At 44.0% G+C, this 16900-nt stretch overlaps 3 protein-coding genes across 3 annotated transcripts; 2 read left to right on the top strand and 1 right to left on the bottom strand.

Moving 5' to 3' along the window:
• Window positions 1–2353: 2353 nt before the first annotated feature.
• LOC310868495 (surfeit locus protein 1-like) lies at window positions 2354–3604 on the bottom strand (the record flags this gene model as incomplete). Its single annotated transcript, XM_083778951.1, has 2 exons — window positions 2354–2739; window positions 3058–3604. The coding sequence occupies 2 exons, from the start codon at window positions 3602–3604 to the stop codon at window positions 2354–2356; spliced, it is 933 nt and encodes a 310-aa protein (XP_083635077.1).
• Window positions 3605–4269: 665 nt separating this feature from the next.
• On the top strand, window positions 4270–5871 carry LOC310868494 (E3 ubiquitin-protein ligase arih1-like; the record flags this gene model as incomplete). Its single annotated transcript, XM_083778950.1, has 1 exon — window positions 4270–5871. One exon carries the CDS (start codon window positions 4270–4272, stop codon window positions 5869–5871), a length of 1602 nt encoding a protein of 533 aa, XP_083635076.1.
• Window positions 5872–12032: 6161 nt separating this feature from the next.
• On the top strand, window positions 12033–13661 carry LOC310868493 (E3 ubiquitin-protein ligase arih1-like; the record flags this gene model as incomplete). The annotated part of the gene is made up of 1 exon (XM_083778949.1): window positions 12033–13661. The coding sequence occupies one exon, from the start codon at window positions 12033–12035 to the stop codon at window positions 13659–13661; it is 1629 nt and encodes a 542-aa protein (XP_083635075.1).
• Between the last annotated feature and the right edge of the window lie 3239 nt (window positions 13662–16900).

Below are 16900 nucleotides of genomic sequence, written 5' to 3'. Positions count from 1 at the left end.
ATCGTTCCGGCTGCTGGATGTGACGAGAGTAGGTTGTCCAGGTTTGGCAGCCGTAGTCGGGCACTCAATGGTTTTTTGACTCTGTCAGTCTTCCACAGGATGAGCTGGCTTTGGACAGCGCCCTCTTTTCTGTCTCGAGAGAATACAAATACACACATCTATGCAAAACATACTAAATAAAATCATCAAATACACAGTTAGAAAAAAGGAAATACGTGTACAATATAGAAAAGAATATAGGGAGGGAGGACTTTTACTTTTTTTACAGGGGCCAGTTTAGAATTTCAGCCACCCGTAAGTGCTTTTTGAGAGTGGTTTTGAAGGCTGTTGGTAGGGCATTCATTCCACATTTTAGTGGCATAGGAACTAAATTAATTTAACCCCTTGTTTGAGCCGATTCTGGGTCGGCTGTGTTGTGACCGTGGACTTCTTTGACAGGGTATCTTTGTGGTGTAGTTATCTTGTAGACCAGGGGTTTTCAACTGATTGTGAACCAGGGACCACCACCTTGACTAAGAATCAAAATGGCAAATACGTGCAAGATATAGCACATGATTATGGGCACATTTCCTAATAATGATGACTCAATCAGGCAAGCTTCACCACTTCACCCTTCTTGAGATTCTCAAGAATTTCTTAACCTCAGACTTCTCAGTAATTCTGACAACATTGACACGGTGAGTGCACAGACGTTTAGTGCACTGTTCTGTGGAAGAAAATACAAACTCTTCACTTTGCTACATTACTAAATGCACGGTCAGGGACCACTCGCAATACCTCCACGGACCACCTGTTGAAAACCCCTGTTGTAGACCATTGCAAGTTGCTGTACAGTGTACACTGTTGTCAACCCTAAGCCATTGCAACCTATCAAAATGAGCAGGGGTGAGGTGGGTTCTGGTAGTAAGGCCAAGTAGTAGCCTGGCCAGTTTGTTTTGGGATGTCTGGAGCCTTGTTTTTAGGGCCTTTGAGGTGCTGTGGTACCATGAGGTGCATGCCTAGTCGAAGAAACCTTGTATGAGGGCTGCTGTTAGGGTCTTCAAAGTATTTGTAGCCGATCTACAAGCTCACGAGTCACGATGGCTAACAAGTTTTGTAAACACATACAAAACAAAACAAAACCACATTTATGTCACAACAAACAATCTCACATAGGAGGGAAATTAATTTAGTCCCTTGTTTGTGAGGATTAAGTCACTGTCAACATTTCAAAAAAGTGATCTATCTGTAAATGCACCATGTCTCTCTGTCTGTCTGTACGTAGGTTTGTAATCCACGTAACTCGATAACCAAATACACACACACGTTTCACACCACCACAGGGGGTGCATGCAGTGCCCGGTGTCGAGTCGGTCGGATCCACGGTTGTCCATAGCCGCCCGAAAAAGGCCTCTGCCTGGGTCTGTACCCTGCCCACTTGCCCAGTGTCCATATATGGAGCTGGCCTGTTCTGACATCATTCTGACGTCTGCATAGACTCCATATTTGGGCATGCCTGACAAAGAACCCCATATATGGGCATAGAAGAGACACAGACAAAATATCTGGGTGGGGCATACATTTCCAACTTGCATCGTTCCAAGTACGCCAGTGCCCAGCAGGCACGGCTGTATAGAGGCCCCACGGGCACCACTCTAGTGTACTTTAATCAGCCAATCAAATCATCGCTATGGGGTGATCAGCCAATCATCAGCCAATGTTTGTGTTCACACAGACCCAGAAAGCTGTGCTCTAGTGCCCCTCAAAAATAGTAGTTGTACAGTCGTTTACAGAATGTGATTATGATAATACTATATAATATTAAATTAGATTATTAAATGAAATAAACAAAATTAAGGTAAAAATCACACCTGTGTGAAGTGAGGGGCTCTCTTATCATCGTATGTCATCATGATGTAACATGTGGATTTGCTCACAGACACATGACATACATTCTCTTTCATTATCATTGGGAATTTAATTCGTGATTCTCTGATGGCCACTCCACCTCTAAATTCACCACGTATTGCAAATGTACTTTGCATGTGTGTAAGAACATGGAATGTAATGAAACACTTATCACCCAGTTAGATATGGAGTACACGTACACCCATAGGCATACATGGAGATCAGGTTGTCCAGAGCCACAGATACGACGGCATAGCGGTAGAAGACAAAACATGGGGGGGTACTTGAGAGTGGTTTTGAAGGAGTCTAAGGATTCTGCACATACTTTTTTCTTCTGTTTTTAACTCTTCATGTGCTAATAAATACAACTCAAAAACATGAATAAAATACTGCACACTACACATTTACCTAGTCTTTCATAAGTTCATAATTGCAAGTCAACTGTCCTCATTCAGACAGTTTGAGCTCATACTCTAATCTTCTTGACGAACTTTGCGTACCACATGTAAGAGGTCGCGGCGCACAGGCCGTACCACGTCATCATGTACTGCGCGTGTTCATTCCTCAGGGTGACTCTGGTCTGTCCGCCAACTGGTCCCCCGGGAACGCTGCTGGCAACGTCCGCGTCGATGAAGATGGCCTCCACCCCGACGACTGCCGCCATGGCCTCCAGGTCGCGGTAGTGCCAGCGGTTTCTCTCGGCGTCGTTACGAGGCACAAAAGGCTTGCGGATTTCTGTCAGCCTCACCACCCCCACCACGTCCATCTTTCCGTCCGCCTGTCCCTCGACCCTCGTCTCTGGTCTCACCTTCTGCATGGGGACATATCCTCTGTTCACCAAGATGGTGATGCCTGTAGGTCGGTGCACATCATCACTTTTTTAGTTATTCAGTACTTTTACTTAATCTCAGAGGCAAATATTTATTCTCACAAAACATAGAGTAACCGCTTCAGCCCTACAAAATAGCCGATCTACAAGCTCACAATGCGTCGTGCGACACGTTGTGAGCTTGTAGATCTGCTATTTTCAAAATGTGTTTTTGAAAACCTAATCTGCATAATAACTACTTTTACTTTTGGTACTTTAAGACACATACTTGCAATAGAGTATATCATCTACCTGTACATTGCAGTATTGAAACTTAAGTTTCATTGACTTACTTTTCCCACCACTGTCGGTACAGTGGAATGGGGTGATGACGTTTGCTCCCGTGTCTCCGCTGGAGGACAGTCTGCCGGCCTCCCTGGCCTCCTTCTCCGGGTCGATCGGCGAGCGGGGCAGTAGGTATATCTCCCGCGAGTGGTCATAGCGTCCTCGAACCTTCACCCGTCTGTATTCCAGGTCGTTCAGCTCAAGACGGTCGGCGGGAAGAGGAACAGGCTCTGCAGCCACGTGACTTTCCAGTTCGGCGATGAGCCGCGTTTTCCACTGCCGCCGCCTGACCTGCCACGTTCCGAGGCCAAATGCTGTGACGGGAATTAGAAGCAGCGACCATTTGAGAAGTGAGGCCTCTCCTTTTGCTGCTCTACCGCTGGTGGCTGTGGACCGCGACTGACGCCTAAGGGAAATATGCCTGCCCTCTGTATGTTTGAAGATGCATTGCCCGTGAGGCAAGAGAAGTGTCCTCTTGATGTCAACTACATGTGGGTTCTTTTTAAAGATCTCTAATGTTTTGATGGTATGCGGCAGCATAGACTTCAAAGAGAATGAGGTCATATTGATTAAAGTGCCAAAAAATGAAAGCCGGAAATTAACAACTACATTTTTGGTGATTCAAAGGATAGATGGAGATTCTTGAATATGGGTCTGCAAAATCAATCCATTTATGGGGTGAGAATACACTGCTTTAATATAGTTTGCAGTATTTTCTCTTGTCATCATATCAGCGCACAATTACTCATCAGTGCCCAAATACGGAGTTCCAGTCATTGCCGAAGGCATGGGGAGAGAGTATGTTTTGCACTGCATCCGTGTGTGTTTGAGTCCGTGCGTGTGTGTGTCTGTCCGTCCGTCCGTCTGTTACCAGCTAATCTCCAGCACTGTTAACAAATTTCGCTCTGGACTTCCCGGTACCTCCTCAATGACCTCTGGAGTTGAGCTGACCCCTTTTTAGCAACACTGGTATCACGTCTTTAAACAAGACACAAGTCTGTTTTGATCTCTGTTACGTGTTAGCAACCATGGTGTCATCAAATGTTTTGTCCAATCAGTGCGTAGCTGTGACGCCCCAGCTTGGGCGAGTATGAGTATACGGCACACGTCCCACATCCCAAATCATAAAGACCGGTCTCTTCATCCAACGCCGGAAGGTTTACAGACGTGGGACGTGAGTACGAATAGAGAAACGTATTATTCTGAAACTGAAGGTGTTGGGATAGCTGATGGCAGCCCTCGAGGACGAGAGGGAGGATGAGAGCGATGAAGAATATGAGGATGCAATCCAACCCATATTAGAAAAAGACGTTTTGGCGCAGCTCCAGGATGATGACGATCATGTGACTCTTGATCCTGGGGAGTCGGATCTCATTGACACCATGGTGGACGGACGGGAATGGGAGGACGAGAGTGGCGATTCTCGTGGAAGTGGACACGGACCGGGACACGAGGAGGACTACCACCTTGAAGTGTTGACCACTGAGCAGCTCGTCCAGCACATGGTGAAGTGTGTCCAGGAGGTCAACGAGGTCATCCAGAACCCTGTGACAATCACGCGCATTTTTCTCAGTCACTTCAACTGGGATAAAGAGAAGCTGATGGAAAGGTACTTTGATGGAAACCTGGACAAGCTGTTCTCCGAGTGTCATGTGGTCAATCCCAGTAAGAACTTGCAGACCCGTGCTCCGATCAACATGGCATCAACTGCACAGGATGTCCCATGTCAGATCTGCTATTTGGACTACCCCAACACTTACTTCACAGGCCTGGAGTGTGGACACAACTTCTGTATGGAGTGCTGGGGATATTACTTGACCGACAAAATCGTGAAAGAAGGAAAGGGACAGACCATTTCTTGTCCTTCTCACAAATGTGACATATTGGTCGATGACAACACAGTCATGCGTCTCATAACAGATTCAAAGGTGAAGTTGAAGTATCAGCATTTAATCACAAATAGTTTTGTAGAGTGTAACCGACTGTTAAAGTGGTGTCCTGCACCTGGCTGCCATCATGTCATCAAAGTGCAACATCCAGATGACAGGCCTGTGCGATGCAAGTGTGGCCATGAGTTCTGCTTCAGCTGTAGAGAAAAGTGCCACGATCCTATCAGGTGCAAGCTGCTGAAGAAATGGATCAAACTATGCAACGAAGAAGGTGAAAGCGCTAACTGGATTGAAGCAAATACCAAGGACTGTCCAAAATGCCACACCCCAATCGAGAAGAATGGTGGCTGCAATTGGATGCTTTGTGGGAAGCAGAGCTGCCTCTTTCAGTTCTGTTGGGTCTGCCAGTGTTCAATGTCACACTATGGTGCCCATAAATGCAATGTTTTCAATGCTGAGGCAGCCAAAGAGCGCTCTAGGACAGCCATGCAGGGATACAGGTACCTGTTCTATTTCAAACGCTACATGAACCACATGCAGGGCCTGCGACTCGAGCAATGTCTCTACCCTAAGATCAAGAAGAAGATGAACGAGGTGATGCTGAACATGTCCTGGATTGAAGTGCAATTCCTGAAGACGGCAGTGGATGTGCTGGGACAGTGCCGCTCCACACTCATGTACACCTACGCCTTTGCCTTCTACCTCAAGAAGAACAACCAGGCCGTCATATTCGAGTACAACCAGGCGGATTTGGAAAACGCCACCGGTGTGCTGTCTGGCTACCTAGAAAAGAACATCTCCCAGGATTCCCTGCAGAACATCAAGCAGAAAGTACAATATAACGTCAGCTACTGTGATAGCAGACGAAGAACGCTGATAAAGCATGTGCACGAAGGCTATGAGAATGACCTCTGGGAATACATTGTGGATCTGCATTCATGATTATTGAATGCGTGTGTGTGTGTGTGTGTGTGTGTGTGCGTACCTGCGCGCGTGTGTGTGTGTGTGCCTGCGCACGTGCGCGTGCGTGCGTGCGTGCATGCATCCAGTCAAATCTGATATTTTGGCCCGACTGTTCACACTGCGTTTGCAAGTGACCAGATTGGTTGTGTCACAGATCTGTGTTTGATTCAAAGCTGATTTCAGGAGATTCGTCTCAGTCCGAACACAGTAACCTGATTCTAATCTAAATGTGTTTACTGTGTTTACAAAAATAATAATAATAATCTGATTCCAATTTGGATGTGGCACAGATCTGATTCAGGCTGGATTTTCCTGCCATGCAGTCTGAACACATCTGGTCACTTGCAAATGCAGTGTGAACGGTCGGGCCAAAAGATCAGATTTGAGAAAATAAATCGGATTTTACTGGGTGTGTTTATAGCATAGGAGCTCAAAAACAGTAATGGTTACTACATAGTCCAACCATAGTCAAAACGGCCATAGCCATCATCACAAATGTGTTCATGAAATCATGAAAAACCCTAGTTTGTCACATGATACTTAAAGCATAATAAAATGTTTGCCTTATATCTAGTTGTCAATGATTTGGGATTTTACCAAACTTGGAGACCAAACTTGGGATTTTACCAAATTTGGGATTTTACCAAATTTGGGATTTTACCAAATTTGGGATTTTACCAAATTTGGGATTTTACAAAACGTGGGGTTTTACCAAACTTGGGATTTCCTCCCAGGCTGAGGAAAGTTAAGGTCTGGTTTTCACCTTAGCACCATGCTGAACCAGTCCCTTCGCATTCTACTACAAGACCACCCACCTGTCCTAGTCCCTTCTCATCCTCATGATAGGCATGCAATTTATGTGAAATCTTGTGTTGCTTTCTTTGCCATTGAATGTGCTCTTGTATGTACCTTAAATCAGGCAGTCAGTCGCGAGACATGGCCAAAGCATTTCCGGGGGTCCCCAGCCAAAAATGTTGAGAACCCCTGCCTTAAGTATTGTTCTGATTGATTTTTAACCATTACTTGGAGCAGACTGCCCAAACTCTAAGCACTTTTGGTACCAAAAGTTTTAAAAGTTTTCTTAAAAAAAAATACAATAATTGTAAAATCTTTAGAATATATATAAAAAAAAATCTTAAAAACATAATGTAAAAGGCTCAATACCAGCAAGTTTTTTCTGGAACGTGTTTGTTGTGGTGGTTGTTTCCTTATCATTTCACTTTGGGTGTTTATTTGTAACAATTACATGCCCTGTCTCAGTGTCAGTGGCTACGTTTACATGAGCAGTTAAATCCCCTTTTCATTCCGATTGATTGATTGATTGATTGAAATCTTTATTAACAGTTTGTAGAATTTACAGTACATTTTAAGCACAAACTCAATACAAAGACTGTCAACTGTGAGTGGACGACCCAATTAAGCATTACACTTGTTTACAACAGGGTCCACATTGTTCAATTCATCAAAACATTTAAAGACATACAAACATTTAGAGACATACAAAAAGACATTTCTCTGTAGGTAAAGAACAGAACAGGAATTCATCATATGGGAAGCAAAAAAGGGAAAAGATACAATATACAGTGAGGGAAAATGGGGTGGGGGGGTGGGGGGGATTCAGATTTTACAGAGGCCAGTTTCGAATTGCAGCCATCCGTAGGTGCCCTTTGAGAGCGGTTTTGAAGGAGTCAAGGGATTCACATGTCTTAATGACTGTTGGTAGGGCGTTCCACATTTTGGTGGCATAGGAGCGAAAATAATTTAGTCCCTTGTTTGTGCCGAATCTGGGTTGTACATGGTTTGTTGCACTCCCTCTGGTGTTGTGGGTGTGGACTTCGTTTACATTAAGGAAGTATTTAGACAGGTACATGGGTATCTTGGTGGTGTATCGAATCTTGTGGACCAGACCCATTGCAAGATGCTGTACTCTGTCGTCGACCCTAAGCCATCCCAGCCTGTCAAAGTGGGCAGGGGTGAGGTGGGTTCGGGGGGTGAGGCCAAGTAGGAGCCTGACCAGTTTGTTTTGAGAGGTCTGGAGCCTTGTTTTAAGGGCCTTTGAGGTGCTGTGGTACCAAGAGGTGGATGCATAGTCAAAGAAACCTTGTACGAGGGCTCCTGTTAAGGTCTTCAAGGTGTTTTTGCTGACCAGTGAGGAGATCCTGTAAAGGAATCTTGTTCTTTGATTGACTTTTTTGATTACGTTGGTGGCCATTTTATCACCGGAAAGATTGGCCTCCAGGATGGAACCTAGGTAGGTAATTTGATCTTTTCGTGTGATAATATTGTCACCCACTCTAACCAAGAAGCCATCTGCCTTGCTGAGTTTACTATTTGATCCGAAGAGGATGGATTCAGTTTTTCCCAGGTGTAAGGATAGTTTGTTATCAGCGAGCCAGGTGCAGATTCTACCGAGTTCAGAGCTGAGGGTCTTTTCAAGTAGAAAAATAGAAGTTCAATCCTATTAAACGTTGTTATGTAAACACCTACAAAAACTTACATCCGAATGAAAACGCTTGATGCGATCTAAAAACCATTCCGATGTCACTGGCCGGATTACTCCGATGTTCAATGTGATTGAAAGAAAATTGGACTCATGTATACACTGCTTCGGATGTAAATTAATTCTGGTCTTTCTGAGCATGCTCATTTCCATTGCGCTCCAACTCCAAGGCGCTCATAAGCCTCATATCCAAGGCGCGCCGAGGAGTTTGCACATAGAGCGCGTTATTTCGTGCATTTTGTGTGTGTGTTCAACGGTCTCTCTCTTACACTCTCTCTCTCTCTCAAAAATAACGAGCGACCCGATACAATAATAATCAGTGTGTTGCGTGCCCTGGCCGTGCTGTAGGCCTAGATAATAAAGTAGGCTACACATAAAAACGAGATGATCACCTTCCCAGCGGAGGGGAAAAAAAGACGGTAAACATAATATGTATGTCCGCCCCTATCCAAGCAGCAGCCTCAAAACTACTGCGGAATGAAATGATGGGATTTCAAAGTGTCGTCTTTCGTCTGAAAGTCACAATGAATGAACTGCCTATATTTTATGTGTCCAACAGATGCCGTAGTTTCACGTGAATTAACATGTATCATGTCTTCTATCACTTCTCCATATAAACACTCATTCGGAATGACCATTTCCCATGTAAACTCGCTGCAAAAAACATTACATCGGATGTATTTTATTCGGAAGTATTTATTCGGAATGATCACCCTTCATGTAAATGTTAAATCCCCTTTTCATTCAGAATAAAAGTTAAATCCTATTAAAAGTGCTCATGTCGGCCCAGGCCGTAGCGTAACGGTCTGGGCACCGGACTGGTGATCCAGTCGCGGTGTGCCGCGGGTTCGACTCCCGGACCCGACACGGCCTTTACCGCATGTCATCCCCCCATCTCTCTCCCGTTTCCTGTCAGCCTACTTTCTATCCCTTAAAAAATCAATAAAGGCGTAAGCCGCAAAAAAATATCTAAAAAAAAAAAAAAAAAAAAAAAAAAAAAAGTGCTCATGTAAACACCTACAAAAACTTAAATCGGAATGAAAATGGTCAATCTGATTTAAACTTAGATCTGATGTAATTGACCGGTTTATTCCATTTTTAAATCCTATTGAAACAATTGTGGACTCATGTAAACACTCATTCGGATTTAAGTTCATTCTGGTCTTTCTGTGCATGCTTGTTTCCATGTAATTGGTATGGCTATATTATGCTCTTGTTTTGCGATTAATTATATTAAGAAATGATATTAGATACCTCTCATAGGCTACAGGATACATCAAATATAAAGTAATACGGCATAAAAGTGTTTTTCTATTATTATTATTTTGTTTTACTGAAATGTAGTGTAGTAAAAGTAAAACAATTGGAAAGTAAAGTAGAAATACCTCAAAATTGTACTTTAGTACTAAAGTAAATGTACTTTCCACCACTGGACGATCCGCCCGCCCCCTATCCAATCAGAAGCCTTCCCAGCCCCAAACCTGATGTGGAATGAAATAATGGGATTTAAAAGTATTGTCCATGTAAACACTCATTCGGAATTACCTTTCCCATGTAAACACGCAGCAAAAAACTTACTTCTGAATTAATTCATTCTGAAGTTTTCATTCTGAATGAAAAAGCCCTCATGTAACCGCAGCCAGTCACACGAGGCAATATAAGGGAGGTTTACATTTCCCATGTAAACTCGCGGCAAAAAACATTACATCGGATGTATTTTATTCGGAAGTATTTATTCGGAATGATCACCCTTCATGTAAACGTAGCCATTGTCATTGTCAGCTACGGCCGAACCGTTGTGTCTCATAGAATGTCTGTGTTTTAATATAACTCGAGCGGTGCCCATTGGGCACTGGCCTACATGGAACGATGCAAGTTGGAAATGGATGCCCCACCCAAGTTATTATGTATGTGTCCCTTTTATGCCCATATATGGAGTTTTTTGTCAGGCATGCCCAAATATGGAGTCTATGCAGAATCAGATGTCATAACATAACACAACACATTTGTGTCAGAACAGGCCAGCTCCACATATGGAGCCTGAGCAGGGGCCTGTCCAGACAGAGGCCTTTTGGCGGTTCTGGACAACCGTGGGTCCGACGGACTCAACACCAGGCACTGCACTCCATGGGGGTGTGGAACGCGTGTGTCGAATTTGAAGTCAGTGGGGCGAACGGTTCTCGAGTTACATGGATTACAGATGTATGTACGCAGACTTGATGTATTTGTAGATGTAGATAGAAGACTAGACCGGTGCCCGGCTGTAGCGAGTCAGTAACGATGGAAGTTGGAGAGTACACCCATACTGTGTCTCTTTTATGCCCATATATGGAGATTTCAGTATCTGTCTCTCTGTCCCTTTATTCCAATATGGAGTTATGTGTCAGGCATGCCCAAATATGGAGTGTTGTGATGTCAGAACAGGCCAGCTCCATATATGGACCCTGGGCAGGGGTCCTCTGCAGAGCTCGGGCAGAGGCCTTTTGTGGCGGTTCTGGACAACCGTGGGTCCAACTGACTCGACACCGGGCACTTGCGTGTCAAATTTGAAGTCGATGGGGCGAACGGTTCTCCAGTTACGTGCATTACAGCCATACACACACACAGACAGACAGGGACATGGTGCATTTATAGATAGAAAAACACTGTGGAGACTTCTTTCTTCTCTATGCATAAACCTTTTGTCCAGCACCAGCGAGGGACTGGATGTGTGCTAGCCACCTGTTTTTAAACCTTTTAAAATTGTAGGCTATTGACCTCAATGACTTGACTATATCATCCACTACCTCAATGATATTATTTACGGTATCACTCCACATTTTACTATTGTTTCAGTCTAGGCCAGGGTACACCTTCAACCATATACATTCCCATTGAACTATATTCATTTGAACCCCACTAGCTTAGAAATATAATGTAAACTATGTTTTTTTTGAGGGGCGCCCCTCCTCTGTCCAGCTTTTAGTGTGTGTCCACAAACTTTGTCCTATACACAAACATTAAATTCCCATTGACAATGAATGGACAATTTTAGTCATAGTGTAAACATTGCGTAACACAAACATTGATGACGAAGGTGAGACGAAAATTGTGATTGGCTGGAATGAGATGAGGTACGATAATGTACGATGATAAGAGCGGCCCTCACTTCACACATTTTATCTGTATTAATGCCGTTTCAAATGATACAGCAACGCAGGGTTAGATACAGAAGTGATTGTGTTCTATTACAGTATGTATGGGAGATAGGCTTGGTATAAAACCTCTCATATGGGCCTGATATGCCCATATATGGAGATCCCTGACATAATCAGTATGTCCATATATGGGCATGCCCCCTTTTGTGCCAATATAAGGAGCTGAATGATTGGTGCCCGATGCCATGATGACACACAGGTTAGTTAGACAACACACTCATGCTCACACATATTTGGTTATATCTTTATTATGAACTCCTTATATGGTTGTGGCTGAGTCACGGTGACATGAGTGTGACGTAGCTGTGATGCACCAACTGCAGAGAGTTCACAGATATAAATAAACGTGTCAGCACTTATTTATTCATAAAATCTTCTTTCTCAAGAAGAGTCAATAAAACATTTAGAGCTGGGTCCCCTAGCCACGGACAGCAATCCTGACAATGGAAACTTTGGAGGAGTTAGAGAACACAACAAACTACCGGTTGATTGCAGCCCTCAGCGGAGACAGGAGTGAGATGAGGAACAAATGGGATGAGACAAGTCAACTGATTCAGGAAGAGTCGGATGATGAAGACATGGCGGAACTCGAAGAGTCAGATCTCATTGGCACCATGGTGGACGGAAGGGAATGGGACGACGAGAGTGACGATGCTCGTGGAAGTGAACAGAGACCGCGACACGAGGAGGACTACCACCATGAAGTGTTGACCACTGAGCAGCTTGTCCAGCACATGGTGGAGTGTATCCAGGAGGTCAACGAGGTCATCCAGAACCCTGTGACAATCACGCGCATTTTTCTCAGTCACTTCAACTGGGATAAAGAGAAGCTGATGGAAAGGTACTTTGATGGAAACCTGGACAAGCTGTTCTCCGAGTGTCATGTGGTCAATCCCAGTAAGAACTCGCAGACCCGTCCTCCGATCAACATGGCATCAACTGCACAGGATGTCCCATGTCAGATCTGCTATTTGGACTACCCCAACACTTACTTCACAGGCCTGGAGTGTGGACACAACTTCTGTATGGAGTGCTGGGGATATTACTTGACCGACAAAATCACAAAAGAAGGAAAGGGACAGACCATTTCTTGTCCTTCTCACAAATGTGACATATTGGTCGATGACAACACAGTCATGCGTCTCATAACAGATTCAAAGGTGAAGTTGAAGTACCAGCATTTAATCACAAATAGTTTTGTAGAGTGTAACCGACTGTTAAAGTGGTGTCCTGCACCTGGCTGCCATCATGTCATCAAAGTGCAACATCCAGATGACAGGCCTGTGCAGTGCAAATGTGGCCATGAGTTCTGCTTCAGCTGTGGACAAAAGTGCCACGATCCTATCAGTTGCAAGCTGCTGAAGAAATGGAGCAAGAAGTGTAACGATGACAGTGAAACTGCAAACTGGATTGAAGCAAATACCAAGGACTGTCCAAAATGTCATTCGCCGTTCGAAAAAAATGGTGGCTGCAATTGGATACAGTGTGGGAAGCGAAGCTGTAGTTTTGAGTTCTGTTGGGTCTGCCTGCGTCAAATGGCACACAGTGCAGTAAGTATCCATAAGTGCAATCGTTATGATGATGATGATGGCAGCAAGGCTGCCAGAGTAGGTCAATCCAAGGCAGCCTTGGAGAGGTACCTGTTCTATTTCAACCGCTACATGAACCACATGCAGGGCCTGCGCTTTGAGCACAATCTCTATGCTGACATCAAGCAGAAGATGGAGTTAAACATGAAGCAAAACACCTCCTGGATCAACGTTAGGTTCCTGAAGACGGCTGTGGACGTGCTGGGAAAGTGCCGCTCCACACTCATGTACACCTACGCCTTTGCCTTCTATCTCAGGAAGAACAACCAGTCCATTATATTCGAGAACAACCAGGCAGATCTGGAAAACGCCACCGATGTGCTGTCTGGCTACCTGGAGCGGAACATCTCGGAGGATTCCCTGCAGGACATCAGGCAGAAAGTACAAGATAAGGGCCGTTACTGTGAGAGCAGGCGAAGAGCACTGATACAGCATGTGCACGAAGGCTATGATAAGAATCTGTGGGATTACATTGTAGACTGAGTACATGTCCCCCGACCCCTTGCAAACAGACTAGAGTTTCTCTATAAAAGTTTGAGCTAAGAGAATGCTTGAGAATGTGCTAAAAAGTGGTCATCATTGACATATTATAACACACATTTCAAAACATTCCCCTAGGCCATGGCCCATTCCCCCAGATCATCACCACTAAGGAAAGGTTCAGCCCAAATCCACTTGGGGTGTGGCTAATAAAAATCACACCCTGGTGAAGTGAAGGGCTTTCTTATCATCATACATTATCATACATCATCTCATTCTGGCCAATCACAATTTGCGTCCTCACTTTTGTCTTCAATGTTTGTGTTTAGACAGACCCTCAAAGCTGGACATAGGAGGGGCTAACGCTCCTCAAAAACCAGACACAAATAGACAATACAGGTTGGGAATGAGAAATCCATCATTACCCACATAATAAACCTCTGCATCAAACAGGGACAGGTCCCCCAAGATTTCAAACTTGCCAAAGTAACACCCTGCACAAGAAAGAGAGCAAATTAGACCCCGGAAAATACCGCCCTATCTCTATTATTAGCTCCATCTCGAAAAATTGTCTATGAACAGGTTGAAAAGTATCTTGCCACAATTTTTTTTTACGAATTCCAATCTGGCCCATTCCACTGACACATGCCTCTCGTACAAGGTTTCTTCGACTATGCATGCACCTTTTGGTACCACAGCACCTCAAAGGCCCTTAAAACAAGGCTCCAGACATCCCAAAACAAACAGGCTACTACTTGGCCTCACTCCCCGAACCCACCTCTCACCCCTGCCCACTTTGACAGGCTGGAATGGCCTGTCAACAAGGGAGTTGGGAGTTCAACAAACCATGTGCAACCCAGATTTGGCACAAACAAGGGACTAAATTAATTTTGCTCCTATGCCACCAAAATGTGGAAGCCCACAGCCATTAAGACTATATGTGAAAACCTTGACTCCTTCAAAACCGCTCTCAAAGGGCACCTACGGACAGTCCACCATTGAAAATGGTGGACTTTTGTTATAAACTAGTGTAATGCTTTATCATTGTGTCGTCCACAGTAACAGTCTGTGTATTGCGAATCAGCCTGTTATAGCGCCACCATGAGGCTGGTTTAAAGAATTCCTTCCTCTGCCTAGTGGTAATGTGCATGCATAATTTCACGGAAATCGCATGCGTGCTGATTTGAAGCATTTTGTTCAAAACTGACCACATAGAGATAGTGTATATAGGCCTACCGATTCGCGTGATGTATGGATTGATTCATTGATTGATTATTTTATTAGACAATAGAAAATGCAAACAGTACAGGGCACAGTCAGGCACATTGGTCCAAACGGATAGCCCAGCAAGCACAGTCAGGACCTGGACCAATTAGTGACGTCTTGATTTGGGCCAGATCAAGTCAAACCAAGACTAGTCAGATCTGGCCCAGAATATCACCTGATTTCAACCAATCTGCCCACTAAGACGGATGTCCCTGGATGAATCACAGGAGGCCCGATCCACTTAAGTCATATCATAACTAGTCAGATCTGGCCCAGAATAAGCTATATTACTTCAACTGGTGAAGACGTCCTGGAATCATCCCCATATGGGCTGTGATATGGCCTATAGTCCTGAACGTCACCGGAGTCACCAGAGGACGTCATCATGACGTCATTTGGCTTGCTGGGAGGCTACCGAAGAAAGAAAGAGGGCAGGGCATTCCACACCTGAGTGGCAGTGCTGTGGAAGGTGAATTTACCCATATTTGTTCTGAATGTGGGTGGATACAATGTGTACACGATTAATATAAAGAAATATGTTGTACAAAAATATGACTCACGGTGATGCTATAACAGGCCATTCTGGACAATTTGGGACAAAGGTTTGTAATAAGGGAAAATTAGCTTAAGTTGTGGCAAATCTGGGGGAAAAAATGCTCACCACTAGCTTTCTTCACAGATGTGTTCATAAAGGTGTCTTCTATCACAGAAAATGTGTTCCAAGCCAACTAACTCCCTTGGGAAACTTTGTGGGAGCCTATCAAAGTTGGGGTACCCGGAGGGCCTATGCTAACAGCAGGATATTTTAAAATTGGCCAATAAGAGCTTATGGGGTGTGTAAATAGGTGTTTTTGGGGTGCTGAATCCGTTCCAACCATTCATTTTCAGTAAAAATGACTTCTGGCCATAACATTGGCTATGCATGCTTTTGTATGTGCCAGACATACTAGTGTAATAACTAATAATCAATTTTATGCATATCTCAATGGATGTCTAAGGTGTTTTCTTTCTGTTTGTCTGTGTTGGTGTGGGGGGGACATTATTAAAATATAAAAAGCATTTTATTAATCTATCACAAATGCATCTTAATTGAAACTAGATAGACAATCTATAATGGATTTAACTGATTTATTCTTTTCAGAATCAGAAAGACTTTATTGTCACACCTTAAAAAATAATTAACGGTAAAATAATGGGGAAGTTAATGTGCCGAATTTCAGTTCATTAATAAAAATAAATAAAGAGAATACGGCTCTATGATATTACAATATAAAAAAGATCAAAACAAAACTAAGGTGCTAATTTAAGTATGCTTTTGTAAACAATAAATACAAGTACTCTTCCAACTCCCTGGCATCTCCCTCACTGCTCTTGTCATTTAGCTTGTTGTTCTTGCAAAGTTTGCCATGGCAGTTAGTACCACAAGCAGAAATGCACTGTGCACTGAATTGTAGTGTGTACAGTCCCCCTCATATAGTTGTAATTGACTAACTCCAGAAGATATTCTGGTGTGATGGGGTCTGTTGACGGTACAGACTCATATCCTTTGTCACCAAACTTCCATCCATACTCCAGTACAATTATGGATGGAAGGTTGGTGGTGGTACACTGGATGTACTGTACCCAGTGATGGAATTTGCAGCAGCAGCCAATCTCTGGTCTGGATATAAGCTCGGAGAGAGTGCTGTGCTGCGGCTGCTGTTGTCGTTGGCAGTTTTTCTGGTTCGATACTCCCAGTAGCGGTAGTAGTTCTGCAAGACTGACAAAGTGGAGAAGGCAATGGAAGTTTTGGACATCCAAGCCAACAAGGCCAACAGCCAGCTGTGAACTATTCAATTTCATGTTCCATGGGAAATCGCATGAAGGTTTTGGGGACTGGAGATTTGACATCTTCAGCAAGCAGGCCGCTACTAGGTTGACGGAGGGTGTGTAGATCGAGCCCAGGATCACATTAGATAAGGAAAAAACTGTTCTGT

This window comes from Protomyctophum parallelum (genome assembly GCF_964188405.1).
Source record: "Protomyctophum parallelum genome assembly, chromosome: 13".
In the NCBI taxonomy this organism is placed as follows: domain Eukaryota; kingdom Metazoa; phylum Chordata; class Actinopteri; order Myctophiformes; family Myctophidae; genus Protomyctophum; species Protomyctophum parallelum.
Note: the sequence above shows the minus strand (reverse complement) of the source record. Positions and strands in the feature narration are given on the sequence as shown.